Below are 23,006 nucleotides of genomic sequence, written 5' to 3'. Positions count from 1 at the left end.
AGCCATCATTAGCTCGACTGTAGTCGGTCCAACCACCAATCGATGGGTTACTAGTCAAGCAGCCCTCGACCGAGCAATATCAAGCTACATGTCACCAGACGTAATGTTGATTGCAAGTGAACCGCACTGTTGTGTCTCACACGTTGACTTCAAAATGAAAAGTGATTGATTCTGCAAAGGCAGTGCTTCTGCTACTTGTACTCGGATCCCTACCACGAACCTTCTGTACCTGCCTCTACACACGTAAACATGCATCTTCAGCGAGCGAGCTCACAGCTCCTCGCCTGCCACGTCGACGCAAATGCCTTGTCGACGCCTCCCGCGGCTCGCGTCGCTCCACGTCCTCAGCCGCGTCACTGCCACGTCACTGCCACGTAATTCCCGACTGCCACGTCACTGCCACGTAGGTTCTGAAAGCCACGTAGCCGCTTGCTGGGCTCCGCTGTGGCGCCTCACGCCGCCGCGGGGTTCAGCCTGCCGTGTGGTGTGGACCACCGGCAACACTTCCCTCTTGGAAAATGGGTTACAGCCGAATAGCGAGTGCTTTTGCTAAGCGCTTGACCTCTGGCACGCCTGCACGATCACGGACGAACGCTCGCACCAACACCGGAACATCGGCGAAAAGCGAGACCGCCGGCTCCCATGAGTCCTCGAGCGCATCAAGACCTCGCCAATGAACGAGCAGCTGGAACTGCTTGGTCGCGGCGTCGTACCGAGCGTCGAGTAGCTTCTCCACGACGTGCCCTTCGCTGTTGTGGGCGATATGCTGCAACAGGTCTTCAGAGACGTCGAGAGACGAATCCGCGTAAAATTTTAGTCTACTCGCGTGGACTTCGCGCCTGTCGCCAGTAAGCATGTTCTCAATGACAAAGATCCAATTGGAAACAGTGTCGACCACCTTTGCCGGCCCGCTCCATCGAACGCTTAACTTGGTCCGTGTGTTGGCCCATACATCCGCATATAGAACGAAATCTCCGATCGCGAATTGAGCCATCACGGCGGAGTCACGAGCATCCTTGGCCCGCCGGCCACGAGCTCGTGTCTTGGTGTTCTGAACAGCTATGGCCTTGTGCATGTTCTCCAAAGACTGCTGCAATTTGGCTATATTCGCCTGCTGCACCCCACGAATGGCTTCCAAAGTCGTGAATTCCACCGGCCTTGGCACCGGAATTGCGTCCAGCGGGGACACCGCCGGCAGACCAGTCATTGCAGTAACAGGCGCATTTCCACCTAGAGCCTCGGAAGGGGAGTGATTAAGTGCCATTTGCACCACCTTCATGATGCGCGGCCAGTCTTTCTGCGGCATTCGCCACTCTGCGAGAGAAGAGCTCGAAAACAGCGCAGGGTGTCTCGCATGACAACCTCGACCGTACCATTTGCCCATGGTGATCGGGCGGTGGTAAAATGATGGTGCGCTCCCAGCCCGTGCTGTAGCGATTTGATCACCTCGTTTTTGAAGTGAGTCCCCTGATCGCTGACCCAAGAGTGACAGACTCCAAAAACAGAAAACCAGGCCAGCAATTCCTCGTATGTGACTTCGGCCGTTGCTTCAGAACAAGGGTGTAGCCACACGAACTTCGAAGCGTCATCTTTGATGACCAAGATGTAGAGATCACCCGTGTGGGCAGGACGCATATACAAATAGTCCCAGTGCAGCAATTGATTAGGTTTCTCAGCATGAAGAGCTTCTCCAAGCGGACGAGGTACTGGCGGACTGTCGCGTGTGCTCGCGCATGACGCACGAAGAAAGTGATGTCGTTCTCCATATCGCTCCACACAAATCGGCTCTTCAAAGCATCGACGGTAGTCCTCACACCACGATGGCCGGCTGCAGCAAAATGACCGACGATGCAAAGTCGCATTTGCAGCGGACCGGCCGCTGCTGGAATCCAGATAGCACCGCGCTCGGTGCGCCACACACCATCATCACCAACTACCAGTTCTTGCTCAGTAACGATCTCTGGTTCTTGTTCCGTCGCTGCCTTCTGAGCGACCAGGATCTCATTCATACTTGGCCATTCAAAACTATCATCCAACATGGGTGAAAGTGGCATAGGCACTTGGCGGATCGCGCAGATAGAAAAAGTAGTCGACCCCCATCTTGATAGTAAATCCGCCCATACATTGGCTTCGCCACTGATGTCATGGATCTCATAGTCGTAAGCCATGAGCAGCATAGCCCATCTGTCGAGTTTTTCCGCAGTATACTTCGGGACAGCGGACAACACACTGGACGGGTTGAAAATGAATCGCAGGTTCCGGTGGTCCGTGTAAAGCGCAAACCCACCCGGACGGTGCAGCAAGTAATCGGCTCGCCTACACGTTTCCACGATAGCGAATGCCTCTTTTTCCACAATAGCCCATCGGCGCGCTGCGCCTGAGAATGTTCCACTCAGAAACATGAGGGGGGAATGCTGCTACTCGGCGAGCTCTCGGTTCAAGTGCTCGTATGGAACCTGCGTGATAACCGCCCCCCAGTGCAGCTCCGAAGCGTCCGCAAAAACGGAGAGACGTTGGCTGTCATCGGGATGCGCCAGCTGCACCGCGTCACCCAACGCTTTCTTGCATGTGTCGAGGCACATCTGGTGCTCATCGTTCCAGCCCATTTCGGCTAAGCGAGCTTTCGCAGCCAGACGCCTCGTGCGGCCACCCACTTTTTGATAGACCTCTTCCATGAGATCCATCAGGGGTTGCATGAGCTTGTTGTAGCCTGGTATCGACTGGCGCATCCAATTAAGCGCACATACGAATTGCTGTAGTTCTTGACCCGTAGCAGGTGCGGGCATCGCCTGCAGCGCTTGGATCCTTTCCGGGTCGTGCTTGACGCCGTCACCCGATACGATGCGGCCACACCACCGTGCCTCCAGCAGGAAAAACGAACATTTTAGCGGGTTCAGCTTCAAACCCTTGGTCTCGCAGACATTGAGTACAGCTTCGAGCAGTGTGAAAATCCCGTCTTCCGTGGCGTGATATCCCAACAGGTCGTCAAGCCAGATGAGTAACCCTTTGTACAGGAACTCGGCGAACATTTCTTGCACTGTTGCTTGGCAGTAGGCGACGCTGTCGCTTCCACCCATAAGAACTCGAGTCGGAGTAAATACTCCCACGTCGGTGAGGAACGAGAACAGCTCCTGGCTGCTCAGCGACAACAGGAACTGCCAATAGCCTTTGAAAAAGTCCAACAGGAAATAGTAGCGGGAGCCATACAGGTACCCCAAAATCACTTCCAGCATTGGCATGGGCCACAGGATCCGCAGCGTCTGCGTGTTCACTCTTCGCACATCGATGGTCATGCGAAACGGATCTGGTCCCTTCTTGTTCACGATCAGCGGCGGCGAACACCACTTACTGCGCGGGTTCCGATACACCATTCCTGCCGCAACTAGTTCCTCCACGTGCCGGCGCATAAACTCTCGGTGCTCTGGTGGGTATCGCCGGGCTTTGCAGCGAACTGGGACTGCGTCTGGCTTGAGAGTCACTTCGAGAGGCGGCATGTCCACGGGTGGGTCATTGCCCAGCTTCAGTCGGAACGTGTCCACTTTCTCCCACAAAAGCTTCTCAAGTCGCTTCAGGTACTTCACACTGGCACCGTTAGCCTCTGCCTCTTGTATCTTCTTGAGGAGGGCGTCCCAGACTTCCTTCTGCTCTGCTTCCAAATCTCGATCCCTAGCAATAGTCGGGAAGCAAGCCTGATCCTCGTCCGGATAAAACGAAGCTTCTTCGGGCGCCGTAGTTAGGCGGTCCGAACGGGCTGCCACGGCCATCACATGGCGTAGCCCTCCTTCTACTCCAGCTGTCACATCCTCCATGTCCATCACACTGTTCAGCGCCCGAGCCTTTGCCAAGATCTCCACCGGATCGTAGCCTAGCTTTCGCATCAAGGGTCGACTCAGCAGAACGTCGCCCTTGCCAGCAGGCAATTCTTCGGGCGAAATCCAGCAAACCACATTAGTGAGCAGAAGTTTTCCGGCAGGGGTGTTGACAGCGAGATTTAACTTCACCTCCTGCGTAATGATAACCACTGCCCCACCAAATCCTTCGGCTTTGACTCGCGCATCCAGATTGCGAATTGGCAGCCATTGCTTTGCCATTTTCAGTCGGTTGACAAGAGATTCCGCCACAATAGAGTACTCTGTACCTGTGTCTGGCGTAATGTGACCTGCGACCGTGCCGTTGATCTCGCAGGCTATGGTCGGCTTGTCTTGGTCGAGTTGGCTTCCGACTGGACGTGCTGTAGGCAAACTGGTCACCGCTCCGACCCCCTCCTTGCGTCTCTCACGCACCAATTCCAATGCTTCTTCGCGTGTTACCTGGGGGCACTGGAACACCAAGTGATTCTTGTCGCCGCACTTGTAGCACTTCTTCTCCTGCTGCGGACTGGCATGCTTCGTGTCAGATCCCAACTTGACGGGTGGCACCTGCGGCGCCGGACGAGGCGGCATCGGGCCGTTCTTCTGCCCGTGCCCGCTTCGCTGCTTCTTCGAAGTTCCATCTCGCTGGCTCCCGGACTTCCCTGGAGTACTGGCGGGGTTTCCACTCGTGCCTGTCCGACTCGAAACCGCCTGATCGGGCAGTGCTGTTTCAAACAAGCACAACGCCTGTACCTTTGGGGTCAGCCAGTTAATGAACGCCTGGACCGATTTCTTTAAGGGCTTGTTGGCGTTTTTCTTCAGCTCTGTGAAGACCTTCGTCTTCAGCGCCTGAGGCTGAAGCGCGTTGCACAAGTATTTCACCGCCAGCTTCGGCTCTTCCAATGGGAAGTCGTCCATGTCTTCAGTGTCCAGGATCGAGTGAAAATCTGCAAGCAGCCTCGTCACGCGAGACTCGGCATCCGACAGCTTCGTATTCATGGTGAGACTGCGCATCGCTGCTGCGAGTCTTGCGTAGTCTCTGGTGTCGCTCTTCCTCCCTTTCAGGAAGTAGACCTTCCACATTTCTTCTGTCACTTTCAGCTCGGGGCGTTGCAGCTCGTAGTCACAAATGCGCAGGAGTGTCTTGTGCTCGATACAGGAGCTGAGTGGCATCAGGCGTAGTTGTCCGAGCTTTGTCCCTGCATTTAACGACCGAATCCTGCGCTCGTACACCAAGTAGCTGTCCATGAACGCCTTCTTCTCCTGCCGAGAGCTGCCCTTGTACACGGGTGGGGTTGGCGTGTTCGTCCCCATAGCGAAGGTTAGGTGCTGGGCACTTTCACTGCGAGGCGTTACTCCCTCCCCGCTATGACCCTCCCCCCCACCGCTGTGACCATCCTCGGTGGTATCTTCCATCTTCACGTCATCAGCTTCGTCGGGTGGGGGCTGGGCAAACCAGCCCCATCGAACTTGTCCTCGAGGCGAACTTGGGTGATGCACCACGTCCCTCAGCGTTTCAATCTCTCGCGCTTGGTGGCCTACCTTCTCGGAGGCCTCACGGAGAATTGAGGTGTGCGCAGCCATCTGCTGCTTCTGCTGTTCCATCTGCGCCCTCAGCGCGTCATACTCCCCCTTGAGCTGCAGCTGGTTCTCAAACTGCTCTTGCAGATAACCAGAAAACCGCTGCACCATCTCTTCCTGTTGATCGTGGAACTTCTTCAGCTGCTCGAACGTGAGCTGTTGCACGGCTGCAGACTCTTGCGCCAGTGCAGCGACTGCGGCGTCCTGCCGCTGCCGCTCTTCATCTTCTTCAAGCGCTTGCCGCATGGACGCGACCGACGCGCGCCGTGACAGCGTTTCCTCTTCCGCACTTGAGTCGTCCTCATCGACTGAGGTACGACGACTTCTCACGGGAGATGCCATACCGTGGCTTGACTCCTACTAAAGAATTCTTTGTTGTGTCTCACACGTTGACTTCAAAATGAAAAGTGATTGATTCTGCAAAGGCAGTGCTTCTGCTACTTGTACTCGGATCCCTACCACGAACCTTCTGTACCTGCCTCTACACACGTAAACATGCATCTTCAGCGAGCGAGCTCACAGCTCCTCGCCTGCCACGTCGACGCAAATGCCTTGTCGACGCCTCCCGCGGCTCGCGTCGCTCCACGTCCTCAGCCGCGTCACTGCCACGTCACTGCCACGTAATTCCCGACTGCCACGTCACTGCCACGTAGGTTCTGAAAGCCACGTAGCCGCTTGCTGGGCTCCGCTGTGGCGCCTCACGCCGCCGCGGGGTTCAGCCTGCCGTGTGGTGTGGACCACCGGCAACACGCACCCAGACTTGAGCCGGTTGGTATGCCTTTGTGCGGGCCGCAGACGCTGGACTAGACGCCGGCATGAATACAAACAACGGGTAGCAACAGCTTCACTGAGTCGTGGAGGACGGAGCCTTGCAGCTCGTACAGCAAAATGGAGCAAGTACAGCATGTCAGCGGCAAATGGACTGACGAAACTTGACGGAAGGCGTTTGCGCAAGATTGTTGGAATGAGACCATGGGGAGAGCAGCTACTTCAGCGGCTCAGACTGCATTCGTTTTCTACATGCGACCCTCTCAATGACAAAGTCGGTTGCACCCATGAGGAATGCGTACATCTGACTGATGTCACCCTACATCACGTATTTTGGGAATGCGCGGCGGCCACACACCTACGTCGTCACATGCTACTACCTTGGCGTAGGCTTGGAGTCTCAGCAGCTGGCCTGGAGAGAGCGATTTTTGGACTAAGGCTTCAGGAGACACCATCAGGCATTTGGGATGTCATGGACACCGTTCGGAATGTGTCGGATGACCCTTACCAACAGCTGACTGCAATAGTCACTATTATGACGGAATGTTGCTGGCAATTGGGTGCAGCGGTGTATCTGCAATCTGTATGGAGATGGCGTGTACACTATTTTGACCAACACAACAATATCACTAGAGGTCACCATACGGCAACGATGCTGAACAAGTTGAATGAGGGATACAGCACGGTGCAAAACTATAGCAAGGCGGCCGCTACACCACAAATTAGAGAAGTGGCAGCGAACGTTCTACGCAGAGCTCTACGGGGACCCACAATGGAACTTAACCCCCAATTGGCGACACCCACGGGCACCCGCTACCTACTCTTCTTCGGAGGGAGAGCGCGAGGAAACAAACGCGCGGCTAGCAGTGGAGCAATAGTGGCAACACCTTTCAAGACAACTCAGCTGTCTGGCAAGCCTCGATGTCGTATGCAACTGGAGGATTATTGGCCCACACGGCCAGCGGACTTGGGTTATATACGGGACTACGGGAATGCGCGAGAAAACAATACACACCGCTACACGTGATTGGGGATAACCCACACGTAGTGGCACAGCAACGACGACGGTACCCACCGCAGGCAAAGCACTTGCGTGCGACATACTGGAAGAGCCGCCGGCTCGCGGACAGGATTGTAATACAAGGCTGGCATCACCAGGCACGAGACGACAATAAGATGGTTGGGGAGCTGGCGCTGACGGCAATGGATCGGAAGCAAAGCTTCCAGACCACAGTATTTTGTAGAGACGACACCTCGTCGGACTTGGGAAAGATCACAAAGCATATGGGCACAGACCTGGTGGCTTGGCTGGCAACAATGGAAGAGACGGCAAGCAGCGGTGAAGCGTGAGCTTGGGCCGTAAGGAAAGATAGTGATCGACTTAAGGACGGTGGCTAGAACGGACATAAGACGTCGTTAGGATACCTAAGTGACATCAATGTACATCACTGAAAAACAACAATAAAACATTAAATGATTCATCACCGTATTTTGATAACAGCATTAAAATGCGAAAAATGCGAAAAAGTCGCTCTCTCACCGCGAAATGGAAAAATAATGGGAATTATATCATAAAGCTCGTGTGTGCTCTTGCTGACACGCGTTCTTACATCCGAGCTTGTTCGCGATACTAATTCTGACAACTCGGTAGTCTAAGATCCAGTTGGTATTATCGTGTGTGCGTTTCCAACTGAGAACGAGTGACTATTCCACTAAAGTTAGCTACTGTAGTGGCGCCCAGCGAGCACGTAGTACCTGAGAGAGACCGCGCACTAATGTTCGTAATACAATAACGGTGTTTAAAAAACTGGCTGTGTCTTTCCCCTCTTCACTCCACAACGAAGCAGTGCATTTACACTTCATCCTCCGGAGCTCTACGAACAGAGAAGACGATAGTGCCATTTGAGTCTACACAACCCAGTCAACCGACAGCGCGGGTTGTTCTTATTATCGAAGAAATCAGAGCGTTGTCAGAAGCAGCATTCGCAACTAAAACGGCCACGCTTCTTCGAGAAGTTTGGGGAAATGGTCGTCACTTATCGGTACGTCGGTGCGGCCAAAGTTGTCCTGGTCGTTGAGTGCAGCCCGAGCTGCGTCCGTGAGCTGACCCCACATGATCAGATCCTGTACTGGGCCACGACTGGTAGAGAGTCGTAATTCAGCGGCTCGAAGGGCCGGCACATAGCGATATAGGGTTGGGGTCGTGCCATTTTCAATAGTCCTCGCAGGTACCGGTACGTACGTGTTGCCATACTTGTTCTCGGATGTCGATAGCGATAGACCCAATATTTTCGGGTTTTCGAGGGCGGGGTTGTCGATCCACACGACAGCATTAGACCAGTCGTGACGCCAATACGGGACTGTATCCCAGAACCCTTTAGGGAAGTACCAAGCGTACATGATGGCCCAGACGCCGTTGTACCAGCCAGCACGGCCGTAGACCTGCGAGCCCAATAAAGAAAGTATACAGTCGAGTTCATCTCCGTTTCCTTTTAGGCCTCCGCTGGTCTCACCCGCAGCATTCACGGCGGGGTACGGGAAGCACCCGGCTTTGATAGTGAGCTGCGGCTTGAACTTGACACCAGCTTTTTCGGAGATAGTAACAGGGGCCGGTTGAGGGAACGGCTGTACTTTGTCGTGGTCAACAGTGACGCCCTCGACAGAGTAAAACGCGGTAGCCACGACGATGAGGAGCCGTCCGATGTTCATCGCTGGAGCTTGTATTTCAAGTTGTCGAGGTAGGAGAAGCTTGTGGCTGGCGCAAGGGATTCGAAAGTGCGCTCTTACATAGTCATAGATTCCCACTGGGTCACGCGATCACGGGACGCGTGGGCAGCTGGGATAACGTGGAGGATGGGGCGATGTAATCTGGACGTTGTTGCTCCCGCGGCAGCAGACACTTCGATGTACCTCCCCCCCCCCCCATTCACCGATGTCAGAGGGTACGACAAGGCTGAAATCCAGAGGCGGCCGTGAATGTCGGCTACTTTTTGATGACCTTTCGTCTGTTTCACAAAGTGTAGGAAAGTGTAAGCCACTACATGGAGCGAGGGGGGTTGTCGTTGCTCTCGAGGATTTCTTGCCGCAATGTATTGATCAAAATCAAAGGTGAGAGCTGTTACCCAGTTCTCATGAACCCAGCATCCGCAGCCAATTCGAAGGTGTTCTCGAAGGTGTTGTTGGTGACTACGCCCCGAGGCTTCGCTGCTCCAGCAAGCTCTCACTTTTCATTTCGCTCCGTCAAGCGCACTCATCCAGTCTCCAAGCTCCAGCGAGCAAACGTCGTCCTCCGCGGAGGCGAGGAGGGGGGAGAGGGGGAGGAGGAGGAGGAAGAAGATCGCTAAAGGAGCCCCGACAGCCCGTTGTTCGCTGCTGAAGAGCTGCCCGCCACATCTAAAAATGCTATTCTTGGCGGATCTCCCAGTGCGGACGTAAGGCTCGAGGAGAATGCTGCGTCGACTCGAGAGCTGCTCAACGGATGTCATGTCATGCGACCTGCATGATGATACTGAGCACCGTCCAAGTTTGCTTCAAGACAAGACGTAGCAGAAAAGTTTTCTAGTGTCGTCATGTGCCTGTCTGGAGGTGGGGAAGGTTGCATGGTGATAACCGGCTCAGGCATTAGCCCTTTCGGACTCTGTAGACCTACGTACCCATAGGACGTCCTTCGGGGAATAATGGGTTAACCTTACTGACTCATATTCCTGTTAATACAGACTGTTTCAACAGCAATATGAGTCAGACAGTATTCCAGGGCTTGCCTGCCCCACTACATGTACTGGGTTGGGACTCCCAGCCTCCACGTTATCCCGGCTGCCCACGTGTTCCGTGATCGCGTGACCCAGTGGGAATCTATGACTGAGAGGCTCTTATTAATAGTAAGAGCTCACTTCTGAATCCCTTGTGCAAGGCACAAGATTCTCCTACCTCGACAACTTGAAATACAAGCTCCAGCGATGAACATCGGACGGCTCTTCATCGTCGTGGCTGCCGCGTTTTACTCTGTCGAGGGCGTCACTGTTGACCACGACAAAGTACAGCCGTTCCCTCAACCGGCCCCTGTTACCATTTCCGAAAAAGCTGGTGTCAAGTTCAAGCCGCACCTCCATATCATCACCGGGTGCGCCTCGTACCCCGCCGTGAATGCTGCGGGTGAGACCAGTGGGGGCCTAAAAGGAAGCGGAGGTACTACTTCTGGTTGTGCGCTGCCTCCATTGGGCTCACAGGTCTACGGCCGTGCTGGCTGGTACAACGACGTCTGGGCCATCATGTACGCCTGGTACTTCCCCAAAGGTTTCTGGGATGCATCTCCGTTCTGGCGTCATGACTGGTCAAACGCTGTCGTGTGGATCGACAACCCTGCCCTTGAAAACCCGAAAGCGTTGGGTCTATCGATATCGAGGTCCGAGAACAAGTATGGCAGCACGTATACAGACGATTCGGTTTTCGAATATGGCACGACCCCAAGTCTTTCTCGGTATTTGCCCCCCATGCAAACCGCCGCATTATCGACCAGTTCCTTTCCTAACGATTTCGAGTTGCAAGATCTGATCATGTGGGATCAGCTCACGGACGCAGCTCGGGCTGCACTCAACGACCAGGACAACTTTGGCCGCACCGACGTACCGATAAGTGACGACCATTTCCCCAAACTTCTCGAAGAAGCGTGGCCGTTTTAGTTGCGAATGCTGCTTCTGACAACGCTCTGATTTCTTCGATAATAAGAACAACCCGCGCTGTCGGTTGACTGGGTTGTGTAGACTCAAATGGCACTATCGTCTTCTCTGTTCGTAGAGCTCCGGAGGATGAAGTGTAAATGCACTGCTTCGTTGTGGAGTGAAGAGGGGAAAGACACAGCCAGTTTTTTAAACACCGTTATTGTATTACGAACATTAGTGCGCGGTCTCTCTCAGGTACTACGTGCTCGCTGGGCGCCACTACAGTAGCTAACTTTAGTGGAATAGTCACTCGTTCTCAGTTGGAAACGCACACACGATAATACCAACCAATATATTTGACTTCTTCTTTTGGTAGGCGCTGCTTTTACGGCTTCCCTGTGTGCATTGTAGCAGGTTGATGAAGTTATGTACGCTGTAATGCATAATCTTGGAAAGCACCAGCGGTTGGTGAAATGTATTGATACCGCAATTCCGCGTCGTGGTCCCAGCGAGCACCATAAACGACAACAATTCGATCAATGCGTAGATGAACATTCGCGACACCATGCCGCCAACGTTGTCTTTGTAGACCCCCACCAGTTCTGCGTGATACTGGGCACCGGGTAAGGTAAGTGTACCCTCGCCATCACAAAGACGGCGTAGCAGACAGGAATGACAATCTTCACGTATTCGGTCAGGACGAGGCGTTCGAAGGTGAATAGGACTTTAAGTGCCTCATGAAGAATGCCTGCGTTGTCTACCATGGATTGCTTGCGCTTCATCATTTACCTTGGAGAGGATGCATGAGCTATGCAACGTTGGGGGGGGGGGGGGGGGGGGGGGGCGATTGATACTGGACTCGAAGGCTGCACGGCACTACCTCGCAAGATTCGCGAAAGCCTATCAACACCTGCAAAGGGGTGTTGAACTAAAATGGTTGACTCCGTCTTGGATCGCGGCTGCACACGAATAGAATTGGTGGGGGGTTGTACCTGGCCAGTAGAGTGTTGTGAATAGATGCTGAGTTTTTCTAGCCGTGCACTGCCTTCGCGTGATAATCGCTGTGGGATGCATGAACGAACTTGTATATCTGGACGCATTTGGCCTGAGAGCGTTTTTGAACTGTAGCATAGTGATCGGACCGCACTCAACAAATTGATGCAGGCGCTTGCTTCGCTGTCATTGCTACCGATTCCGGCGGTCTTAAAGTCGGCTAAAATGGTTTGGGTCCGCATGAAGCTCACGTAGTTCGCTCGCTGCTAGGACAAGGTCAATAGCTAACACTGCTGCCAGTGTTGTCGATGGCAAACTACATGAATGTGGCGAGATAAAATGCGTCGAGCATTCTACGTTGAGAAGAACTTGTAACCATGGCTTCCTTGTGTGAAACAGCAGAGGCAATCACTTTCTTCATAATAAACTTGAATGCCGAAAGTAGTAGGAGCACTGGCAGCTCGTACGGCGTGTGATTGACTCTCGTGAAGAGGATTTGATACACGGGATACGCTACGCACATAAAACCCTGGAGCGAACCAATTTTATTCAGCCGGCCAAGCTGTTCGCGCCGTGAAAGGACTTGTTGAAAGGTTGGAGCTCCGATCACAACTCGCAAGCCCCCCACCAGCATTGCAGCCATCATCGTAGACAGAGAAAACAGGAAGAACGGAATGGGAAAGACCCAGAATTTTGCGGCCGCCATGCCAAGCCGACTTTGAACATGAGGAGAAGCCACCTCGTGGACTCGCCAATACGGTGATTGTGCTGCCAGGAGAACGACTGGGGTAGTGTTCGTCGTAGAAGTTCGACTGGAGAGTGAGGATAAGAGCTCTGGTTATGGGAGCTTTATCAACTCCTCTTCACGAAAGTTAATCACATGTGCGGACCCAAACCGGTTTAGCTTGACTTCAAGACGTAGCTGACAGAGATAGCAGAATCGAAGCCAGTGCCGACTACAATTTGCTGGGCGCGGCCGGTCCCTATGCTACTCCTCAAAAACGCTCCACAGCCAAATGCACCCAGATTTACAAGTTCGTTCATGTATTTCACAACGATTATCACGTGAAGGCAGTGCATTTCTAGAAAACTCAGCATCTATTCACATTCCAATGGTCCGATGGAATCCTCAAACAATCTAATTCACGTACTGCCGCTGACCAACACGTTGCTAATTCAACACCCCCCTTCAGTGTTCGGTAAATTTTCGCGAATCTTACGCAATGGTGCCGTACAGCCGTCTCGGCCTATCAATCGTCCCTCAATGCCGCAATTCATGACTTTTCTCCACGACAAATGATGAAGCGCCAAAATCCATGATAGACAGCGCACGCATTCTGCATGAGTGAGCAAATGGCAACTAAGCTTAAGTAGTTAAGTGCATTGTTGAGTACACTTGCTTTAACGTAGAGAGGAACAATCGTTTATTCTATTCGGCGATGAGCCTCGTTTTATCCATTTACGTCCTGTCCTCCCCTCTTCACTCCACAACGAAGCTATGAATACCAATGCATTTACACTTCATCCTCAAGAACACGACGACACAAAGAATATGATAGCGCCATTCGATTCTGCACAACCCAGTCAGACGATATCGTCACCTACGAGGCGTGTACGCGAGTTCTTGAAAGCTCAGTGGGCGAAAATGTGCGATGCGTGGTTTGCTATGCAGCTCACGCACTACGGAGGCACGTACTCAATCGAACGGATGCTGGGACTCGAGGAGTACACTCGAAAAACTTCACTCACTCGCGTCATTGTGGTGAGCATTGGGGCACCGATTCTCGTCTTTGGACTTGTCTTGTGTCAAGAAAGCGTGCCTTTGCAAGACCCAAAATCCGGTTGGAAAGTGGGCTACGGATTCTGGGTCCGTGTGGGATTTCTTGGAGCGGCCATAGGTTTTGCGTTTACGAGCCAGCTTAGCCCTTGGCTTGGCGTTCCAGGGCTCTCTGTGGGGCAAACGCTGGCATATTGTTTATGCAAAGGAGTCGGCTTCATCGTGGCCGGAATGGCGGCTACCGAGGTTTGGACGTTTCCTGTTCCGTTTTTCACTCTATCCCTGTCAATGGTTTGGCCAGTTCTGCTCCTGGGACTTTTCCGCATTGTAGCCGGAGCTCAAGCTTTTAAGCAAATTCTCTCCCAGCGTGAGGATCTACGTCGATTGAATAGGATGGGAGCACTTCAGAGTTTCTTATGTGCCGCATATCCAGTCTATCAAATCCTTTTCGTGAAGGTAATACATACAAATTACGAGCTACCAGTTTTGCTGCTGCTACCAGTGTTCAAGCTGATCATGAAAATCATTTTCGCATCCGCTGCTTCACATAAAGAGGACTTGGTTCCCGAACAGGTCATATTCACAGTTGACTTCTTCGATGCATTTTATCGCGCCACATTCATGCCGAATCTGACATCGACAACACTTATATCCGTACTGGCGTTGGATTTTGTGCAGACAGCGATTGAACTGCGTGAGCTTCACCAGCGAACTCAGAGTGTCTTAACCCGCCTTCACGAGGCAGCGGGCATATCTAGCTCCGGTGCGACGAGTGATCTCCTCGCTGCGACCCGATCGTTGTGCTACTTGTCGAAAACACTATCAAAGCAAATGGGGCCTTCAATTCGAGTTCGCTCCCATATTTTGCTGAGAATATCTCCTCAAGGCAAAGCTCTGCTAGATAATCTTGATGCCTGTTCACAAAGTGTTCCGTCTGGCAGCGCTCCTCATACTGCTCCGTGTTCGAACAAATCCAGTCACCCTACTAAGGCGAAATTTGATTTTGTAAAGCGTGGTTTGCATGGTTCAGCAGTTCAACCATTGGCTCTTGTAAGAGCCCCGTCGCAACAACTGGCAACTAGTAACTCCACTGGCGTCAATCAAATGAAGCCCAAAAAGTCAATGACCAAGCAGACACTCATTCTCCAGGAGGCTCTGGAGCTTTTGTTCACCTCCGAATGCCTCATTCTAACAGAGTACGTGGAAGTTGTCATCCCGCTCTGCTACACCGTTTTCGTGATGGTGATGGTCCACTTGCCCAGTGCGCAATATCACATGGAAATGGTGGGAATCAATCGTGACAATGTCGCTGGTATTGTATCTCGAATGTGTATTTATGCTCTGCTTGAGCTCGTCTCGTTTGTGATGCTTGCGGTGATCACGAAACGAAATTGTGGCATTCATTCACTGTATCAACTAGGCTTTGTTTTGGAGACACAAATGATGTCCGTACTCTCCAAGATACTGCTCTGGATGCTGTTCACCTTGACTTACCGCATCGACCACTTCGGTACGTTCATCATCGCAAACTCAATCTGCTACTTGGTTCTTATGGTTATCTGTGCCTATGGAATCAGGTGCAGATTTTTCCTTTCGATTTGAGTGGATCGGTAGGGATAGCTAAAACTGCGGAAGATCGCTTCAGTAAAAGTTGAAAACGATGCGTTCGTTCTTGAATGAGCTTACATAGTATATCCTCAACCAAAAGCTGAAGTACAGATCAATATGAGCACAACATGCTCGAGAGGAATGTATGTTTCTGTTTCACACGCTCTACGTTTGCTTTTTCGTCGATCGAGGTGAAGCAAGATACGTGGCTACGGCCTGTGTTTGCAGTATGGCCGAGCAGAATCGAGCTGTGTCTGCAGGCCACTGACTTGACTGGACATTGTCCACCACAGCGATGTTTTGGCCGTCTAGATCGAAGCGATTGATGCAGGGCTCCAGCAACGCCAACATCTCACGTAAATGCTTGCAGAACACTCGGCGGATAGCAATTGAGGGGGGCATCTTTGTAGATTTGCTATCAGCGGCAAAGTTGTCGACGCTATCGCGAGATATTATGTGTGGTTTGCAGATACGAAAGAGTTCTTCTCGTAGCATCGAGTGACGTAGAGGCGGCAGGAAAATGTCACCACCTCCTGTTAGTGCATCGCGATCCAGATTGACGACAACGAGGTCGCTCGACGGTCTTGGCATATCGCTACGGCGTACGTACGAGTCATGCAGACCAAAAATGAAAGGTGTTGGGCACTGCAAGCAGTCTTTGAGGGCAAGTGGCAGCACTGGGACGTATATGTGACTCCAGACCAGTGGGTGGATTAATGTTCGCAATGCCTCACCCACGGAGAATAGTACCGTATAGCTGGACGCCACTAACACGATCTTCTTTTCCAGCAGCACAAAGGCAAAGAGCCGAAGGACGTTCGCCAACGAGAGGCAGTCGAACAAATCACTAAGTCGGAAGTCAATTGTCGGAAGTAAATCACCACCTTGCTGTTCCGATGAAATCTCACGTAAATGAGCAAGGAAATATTCTCCCATTTCTTGGGAACCATTAACCACTTCCATCGGTGAGACTGCAGACATCTCACCGTCGCTAACCTCAATTTTGTCTCTAAGAAGCTTCCACAACGAGCTGAGAAACTGACGCATGGTATCGACAAGTGGGAATTTTGAGATAATACAGACACCGCCGGGTATTGTTTGCGTCCCCAACACGTTATTCCAACCAACAGGAAGCCACATAACAGCCCCATAAAACGCATTGCTGCCAGTTCCAGCGATGAAGTTGAAAGCAAGTGGCTTGGTAGCTGCTGGGCAGACATTCGCTGATGGGTTTAAGAATGGCTCAACAGTTTGCTGCAGCATTGCGTGTCTTGCGATAGACTCTGCAGCAGAACTGGCATCATTTACTCCAGGTAAAATGTCTGTGAAGTTAATCGAGCCATCAGGCTGCACTGCGATTGTGAATACTTGGCATCCAGCGCGTGGAAAGACTGTTCTTGGTGTCTCCTCTTCAGTAGCAAGTGAACTCAAGCAAACAGCATCCACGGTGTCATTTGGTTGCTGGTAAAATGGTATATGGGCAGCGCGTAGCAGCACCGCTATGTTGCGAGGGCCTGGTTCGCGTGCAATGAAGCCACGATAGAGCGCGGTATCAGCAAAGGTAGTGTAGCTTCTGGTGCCAAGCACTCGGAACTCGCGCTCGACCTCCCGCGCTAGTTGCAACAACGCTGACATGGCCTTTTCAACTTGTGGACCGACAAGTAGCTCGTTGTCTGGTGCTCTTTGGTCGGTCAGCGTATGCACAGCCAGCGCGAGTTGATTCTTAGCACGACTCGCAGCAGGTGACGCTACTGGAACGCCACTCGTAGCCAGCGAAGCAGCGCCATTGTGCATGAGAAAACGGTGGTGCAATCGCTTTAAGCGTGCGACCAGCTTCTTGTTGCCTTCTTGATTGTCAGAGCAAATAGTATCGGCCCCTGCCAGATTTTGGTAGAGTGGGGTTATCTGGAACGTCGTCTCGATCAAAAAACTTAATCGCAAGTGATGCTGATGGTCACGCTCGCCTGCAGTGCTGTACAGGTGTGCCCACAGTACAGTGCAGCTCCATTCGTCTGAGAGAACGTCGTCAAGTGAAAACCAAGTTTCTGGTGGAGGCCGCGGAGGATGCAGCGAGGCAGCAGATCGAGCTTTCAAAAGTGCTGGCGGGGTGGAGTCATCGTCTCCAAGGTCGGTATAAAGAGGCGAACGACTGGGTAGGTCTGTCGTAGCAGCTCGCTGACGGACAGTCTCTTGGGTCTTCGGATGAAATGTCGGACTACCAGCTTGCTGTCGATTCAGAAAGTTGTCAAAAGAAGAAGGTGGACACGTCGTGGTTGCTGTCGTTGGGTATAGCTTTTCTCTAGAATGTCCTTGTGGGGGGTCATCAGGCGATATCGTGACACCTGAAACCTTGTCAAAGAGATTATTGAGTAGAGATCCAGATCCAATATTCGGCATCGAGCGTCGCCGCCCTGTAGATATCCCCCCTGCAGGTTGTTTCGTTTTCAATGAGTCAAACGGCGAACGTGAGCGCTGTGGTGGGCACAGATCAAAAGCTGGGGAATCAAGAATCGTTCGAGGGGTGCTTGGTGGAGTCGGAGTTGCTGGTGATGCTGGCATACCGAGCAAACTTTGGTCTACTCCGTGGTTGTCCGATGACTCCATCTCGCCATGAAGCCAGCCGACGAGACCTCCATTCTGCTGAAAAGCGGAGAGCGCGCGTTTCTGCTGCTGTGCGACCTGGTGCGTCTTGTCTTTCAACGAGGCAGCTGCAGCACTCAGTGCAGACAGGCTGCTAGCCGAGTGCTTCGTTGCAAACGAGTGCAACTGATTGGGAGGTGAGCCTGGTGAGCCAACTCCATTTGGTAGACATGGGTCGCCCGATTCTGGTACAACGATCGCTACCGGTCGAGTCCAAGTGACAGGAACTGCTCCATCCTGCTCGGTCGCTCCATCACTTGGCTGCAGCAAGTCCAGCTTAGACGGTGAGGCCAACGCTGTCTGGAGGTCTTCCACGAGTCTTCCCAAATTTGCTGGCAGCGGTTGAACTGCAGCTGCGGCTTCCGAGAAGGACTGCAGGAGGTTGGACGCGCTCCACGTTCGTCCCACCGCTGGTCCGTCAGCGGGCATAGCGTCTGCCATAACCAACGTATAGAGCGAGAGTAGCAACTAGCGAGGTGGTTTGTGGTCGCTTGGAGCAATGCACCCAGTGGAAACCAAACCGTTTTGGTGTCAGCTATTCCAAGCAACGAACGTCCAAAACTAAAAACAATGAGCACTGCAATTCTCCAACACGAGAACTCCAGCGTGGTGGCTTTGCGCTGGAAGATTCATATCCACAACACCGGATTTTCGTTGGTTGTACAAAGCCAACTTCAACCGATTCGTCACCCAGTTGCTGGTTTTTGCTGTTCGTTTCTAGAAAGTCCGGGGCGGGTGCCGGTTCCCGCGCTGACGTTCTGGTGATGATGAAATGCCTCTCGCGAGAGCTTCGTCATTCCTCGATTTCCCCCGTTGAAGACGCATCCAAGTGACAAAGAGCGAGACCGCAACTTTCCATCCAAGTTACCACCATGGATTTCATGATGAAAGTCTCCGCGATGACCACCCTGTTGGCGACGTGGACGGCGATTTCGTCTGCGCAGTCGCACATCCGATGCCAAAACACCATCGGTGGGCCTTGCGGGGACAGCTCTCGCGACCGAGCCATGAACTGCTGCGACTACGGCTACTGCCAGCCGTGGAATTCGGGCTACTACCAATGCCTCGACAAACCGGAGCTGTGCCCGAACCAAGAGACCGATATCGACTACTATGGCAACGACCTTCAAGCCATCTACGGCGTGCAACCGGATGAATGCTGTGGGAAATGTGCAAGCACTGACGGTTGTGCCGCATACACCTTTGTCAACGAAAACGCGGATGGCAAGACCGCGTGCTACTTGAAGACATCGACTGCCGGTCGCGTCGAGAAGAAAGGAGCGGTGTCAGCCGCCTACAAGGACTTTGTGCCGGCGAATACCACCTGCACTGCGGGCGTCTGGGATGCCTGCGGTAACTCGAATGATGGCACCACGTGCTGTCCTGGCGACGCGTACTGTCAGCCGTGGGACTCGAAGTACTACCAGTGCATCGATCTTCCCGACAAATGCCCCGAGCAGGAGGTGGACGTCGACTACAGACAACGACGGATTTAGCCGGCACCACTGAGTGCCATCCGCCATACTAAAGTAGTGTGACGGAAAACCCGGCATGGATTCAGCGGGCATGCAGTAATGACAAAAACAATACACTTTTCTACATAAATCGATGCAAAAGTGGTGGTTGTATCAGAGACTAATCTCAGGATAGCGTGGAATAGCTTTCTCAAAGCTACGAATTACCGTCTCTTTAGAAATCGCGTCAAAGGCAGCAATAGTTGCGCGAACTGCACGGATGCGCTTTTCCTTCGCAGTGCCGCCTGTGATGCCGCTCCAGTTGGTTCGCATCTTCGCCTTAAGCGGCCCCATGACGCCCACGTCAAGGGGCTGGCATGATGCCGTGCTGTTAGGAGGAAGAGGAACCACAAGGGCGTTAGCAACTTCAGTGACGACCCGCTGTCCTTCTTCAGAAACGTGACACTCAAAGTTGTCTAGGATGAGGACAGCGGGTCCGTCCACTTCGTACTTGAGCAATCTTTCAACGTAGAAACGCCAGCAAGCAGCGTCCATCCAGGCGCTTTCTTGGACGGTGTAAAAGTGACCTTCCGGGTAGTCGTCAAACTCGGTGGCTTCAATGCGGCCACCCGGTTTTCCTCGTGCGATAAACAGAATCGGCAGCTTTTTTCCTAACAAATTGCAAGTAAAAACTCATTTAGTACAGTGCATGGCTGGAAAAATACCAATAGCTGCTCGAAAGCTTACCGTCCGCCCGAACTGTGAGCACTGCCGTCATACGGCCTGCGTGTTTGGACGTGTTGGCAATCCTCGCAGGATCTCGCCGTCCTCTGCCCGCCCAAATCCTTGCGGGGGGCATGTCAAAGTTGATGGCTGTTTCATCAACATTGAGCATGCCCCCGGGACCGTACGCTTCATACTTTCCCCAGAACTCTATCGCAAACTCTGCGCGTGTCTGCTCGAGGTCCGCAGTGCTTTTCTTGGCAGTCTGGGGTTTCTGGGGTGTAAATCCATGTCTAAATACATCATTTTCATACAAATGTACACAAAAATGATAAAATTACACAAAACTTAAACTTTACCGAATAGCGAGCCGTTGGACCAGGTGCTGCAACGCCAAGAGCCCGCTCTTCTTGCCCACCATGTAGTTATCAATCCACGCTGCGTCAATCTGCCACATATACTCCATCATTCCTCGAGTCGTAAGCGCCTACCATACAAAAAAACACTTAGTAAAACTGAAAAATAGCAAAATTGAGTTCAATGTACGCACTTTCTCCTCTCGACGCTTGTCCTTCATGAAGGTGACGAGTGCAGGGACGGCAGGAAACATCTCCTTGCGCCCCTGCCCCTTCAGTGTCTTGGAGGTGGCAGCGCCGGTAAAGCTGAAGAGCTTATCAGCCTGCTTCCACCACCCGTGGACAGTACCACGAGCGCAGGAAATCTCGCGGGCCACCTCCTCCACGCCTACTTCCTCGATACGGCGTACAGCCGCGCGCTTCTCTCGCACGCTGTACGCCCGCTGCTTCCTTGGCGTCCTGGTGCCGCTCATGGCGCGAAGTGTAGAATGAAATGGCGCCAAAGCAGTAAGTAAAAGATAGCAATAGGTTGGTGTGTTTTTACCATAGCCATTCAAATATTAAATGACTGGTATTGGTTAAAATGTTTAACAATCTGGATGATTGATAGGCGGAAATGTTTTTTCTTTACTATGGGGGCGTCTATGAAATGCCGGCTTTTGCGTTGCCGGCTAAATCCGTCGTTGTCTGTACTACGGCAACGACCTACAGACCATCTTCGGGCTGTACCCCACCGACTGCTGTGAAAAGTGTGCTAGCACTAGCGGGTGTGCTGCGTACACTTTCGTGAACGAGAATGCCGACGGCAAGACCGCGTGCTTTCTCAAGTCGTCCACGGCGGGGCGTAAAGCGAAGAAGGGCGCCGTGTCGGCTGCGTACAAAGACTTCGTCGAGCCAACGTGCACTGCCAAGATCGGAGACGCGTGTGGTAGCGCGAATAGCGGCCCTACTTGCTGCCCGGCTGGAGCTTTCTGCCAGCCATGGAACCCTGGCTACTACCAGTGCGTCGCAGTGCCAGATTGGTGTCCTACCATTGAGGTGGGCGTGGACTTCTACGGCGACGACTTGAGTGTCAAGTATGATCTACTGCCCGAAACGTGCTGCAAGGCGTGTCATGGGGACTCGGGTTGCAAGGCCTTCACCTTCGTGAACAAGAACGATGACGGTAAGAGCGCATGCTACCTCAAGACTGGTGGTGGCACTCCCAAGAACAACGCTGGTGCAGTTTCGGGCTACAAGCTTGAATGGGTCGCCTAAGAAGCTCACGGGCCGGGATTGAACGGAAGGATAACAACGTTGCGTTTCCATTGTGAGTTTGAACCCCAATGTTTGTATGCACGATCTTCTTGTGGTAACGTCCCACTAGCACCTTGGTGTTTTTCGGTCAATCTGTATCGCCTGGGCCCATTTGTCACCCAGTTCAACGCCATCAGTACTCTGTGAGAATAATACTGAAATATGGCTAACATGTATCGTCGCACTTTGTGTGCACATTTCGATGGCGTCGTTCCTGCTCGGAGCTGAGTATGCGTCCTCCTCTTCAGAGGAGGAAGCTTCTCCGAGTGCGAGTCCAGTCACCAAAGCGCCTCCTCCAGTCGCAGCAGCTTCCAATACGCAGCTGCTGCCATCCGCGGACGAATTGTTCTCCAGCGACACCAGCAGCGTCCTGACCACCAATCGATCGACACCAGTCCCAACCTCCACCAAGCGGAAGAGCGAGCTGCCGTCGAGACCCGCGATAAAATATGTCAAGACGGAGACGGGGAAAGCTGCGCGCAGGTCGAAACTCGCGCCGTTCGCGCCGCCGCAGCTTCGTCGCCCCAATGTGTCAACGGAAGACCGCAGGTGCGCCACAAGTGCACTAAAACGTGCTGTATATTAAGGAATGCGCTCACTTTGTGTCTGCTGCAGCTCGTGGAATACCGACAAGACGTTAGCGCTGCAGAAGAAAGCCAAAGAGGCAGAAGCTCGGGGCAACTGAGCTCTTAGTCGTGGAGATGAGACTCTTCTACAACATAAGTACCCAATGCATTAGATATGTACGTAGTGGTGCTGTCTTGTGTTGCACGCTGCACTGCCGATCTCGAACTCTCTCAAAACAGCGGCGCTGCAAACACTGCCGCCTCTTGAGCTGAAAACTTGGTCATTGAGGATCCTCCTCGATTCCGCGACTCCTTCATGGTCAGCAGTCGGTCCTGGATCCTCGCCAGCTTCTTCTGGAGCCTCTCTACTCTCGCTGGGAAGTTGCGTAGTCGGTCTGCATAGCTGACGAGGGAGCTGCCCTCGGCCTTCTCCGCCTCTTGGAGACCTGCCACGACGCACAATGTGAGCACTGCTCCGCATACGAAAAGGACGAGAAATTTTGGCCCTCACCGGCGATGAGTTTGTCCACCGTTTGCTGCAGTTGGTCCTGGGCGGCAACCAGTAGCTCCACGTACTCGTGGCAGCGCTCCACCTTGGGCCAGAGCGCCACGAACATTCCCTGGGCGAACGCGGCGTCCTGCGGCGTCGCCATCTCGAGATTTGATGGATTTTACTAGGAAATTAGCGCCGATTCTCGCGCTACGGAGCTACACGCTGCGGGGGGCGGCAGGTCT

At 52.9% G+C, this 23,006-nt stretch overlaps 5 protein-coding genes across 5 annotated transcripts; 3 read left to right on the top strand and 2 right to left on the bottom strand.

The window, feature by feature from the left end:
- Positions 1-3,733: 3,733 nt before the first annotated feature.
- On the bottom strand, positions 3,734-4,442 carry KRP23_13167 (uncharacterized protein; the record flags this gene model as incomplete). The annotated part of the gene is made up of 2 exons (XM_067883845.1): positions 3,734-3,751; positions 3,819-4,442. 2 exons carry the CDS (start codon positions 4,440-4,442, stop codon positions 3,734-3,736), a joined length of 642 nt encoding a protein of 213 aa, XP_067739251.1.
- Positions 4,443-18,748: 14,306 nt separating this feature from the next.
- Positions 18,749-19,372, top strand: KRP23_13166 (uncharacterized protein; the record flags this gene model as incomplete). Its single annotated transcript, XM_067883844.1, has 1 exon — positions 18,749-19,372. One exon carries the CDS (start codon positions 18,749-18,751, stop codon positions 19,370-19,372), a length of 624 nt encoding a protein of 207 aa, XP_067739250.1.
- A 1,256-nt stretch (positions 19,373-20,628) lies between these two features.
- On the top strand, positions 20,629-21,666 carry KRP23_13165 (uncharacterized protein; the record flags this gene model as incomplete). The annotated part of the gene is made up of 2 exons (XM_067883842.1): positions 20,629-20,634; positions 21,121-21,666. 2 exons carry the CDS (start codon positions 20,629-20,631, stop codon positions 21,664-21,666), a joined length of 552 nt encoding a protein of 183 aa, XP_067739249.1.
- Positions 21,667-21,907: 241 nt separating this feature from the next.
- Positions 21,908-22,390, top strand: KRP23_13164 (uncharacterized protein; the record flags this gene model as incomplete). Its single annotated transcript, XM_067883841.1, has 2 exons — positions 21,908-22,254; positions 22,321-22,390. 2 exons carry the CDS (start codon positions 21,908-21,910, stop codon positions 22,388-22,390), a joined length of 417 nt encoding a protein of 138 aa, XP_067739248.1.
- A 112-nt stretch (positions 22,391-22,502) lies between these two features.
- Positions 22,503-22,924, bottom strand: KRP23_13163 (uncharacterized protein; the record flags this gene model as incomplete). Its single annotated transcript, XM_067883840.1, has 2 exons — positions 22,503-22,717; positions 22,783-22,924. 2 exons carry the CDS (start codon positions 22,922-22,924, stop codon positions 22,503-22,505), a joined length of 357 nt encoding a protein of 118 aa, XP_067739247.1.
- Positions 22,925-23,006: the final 82 nt, after the last annotated feature.

This window comes from Phytophthora ramorum (genome assembly GCF_020800215.1).
Source record: "Phytophthora ramorum isolate Pr-102 chromosome Unknown Phyram_PR-102_s0016, whole genome shotgun sequence".
In the NCBI taxonomy this organism is placed as follows: domain Eukaryota; phylum Oomycota; class Peronosporomycetes; order Peronosporales; family Peronosporaceae; genus Phytophthora; species Phytophthora ramorum.
This window is presented reverse-complemented; position numbering and strand designations above follow the sequence as displayed.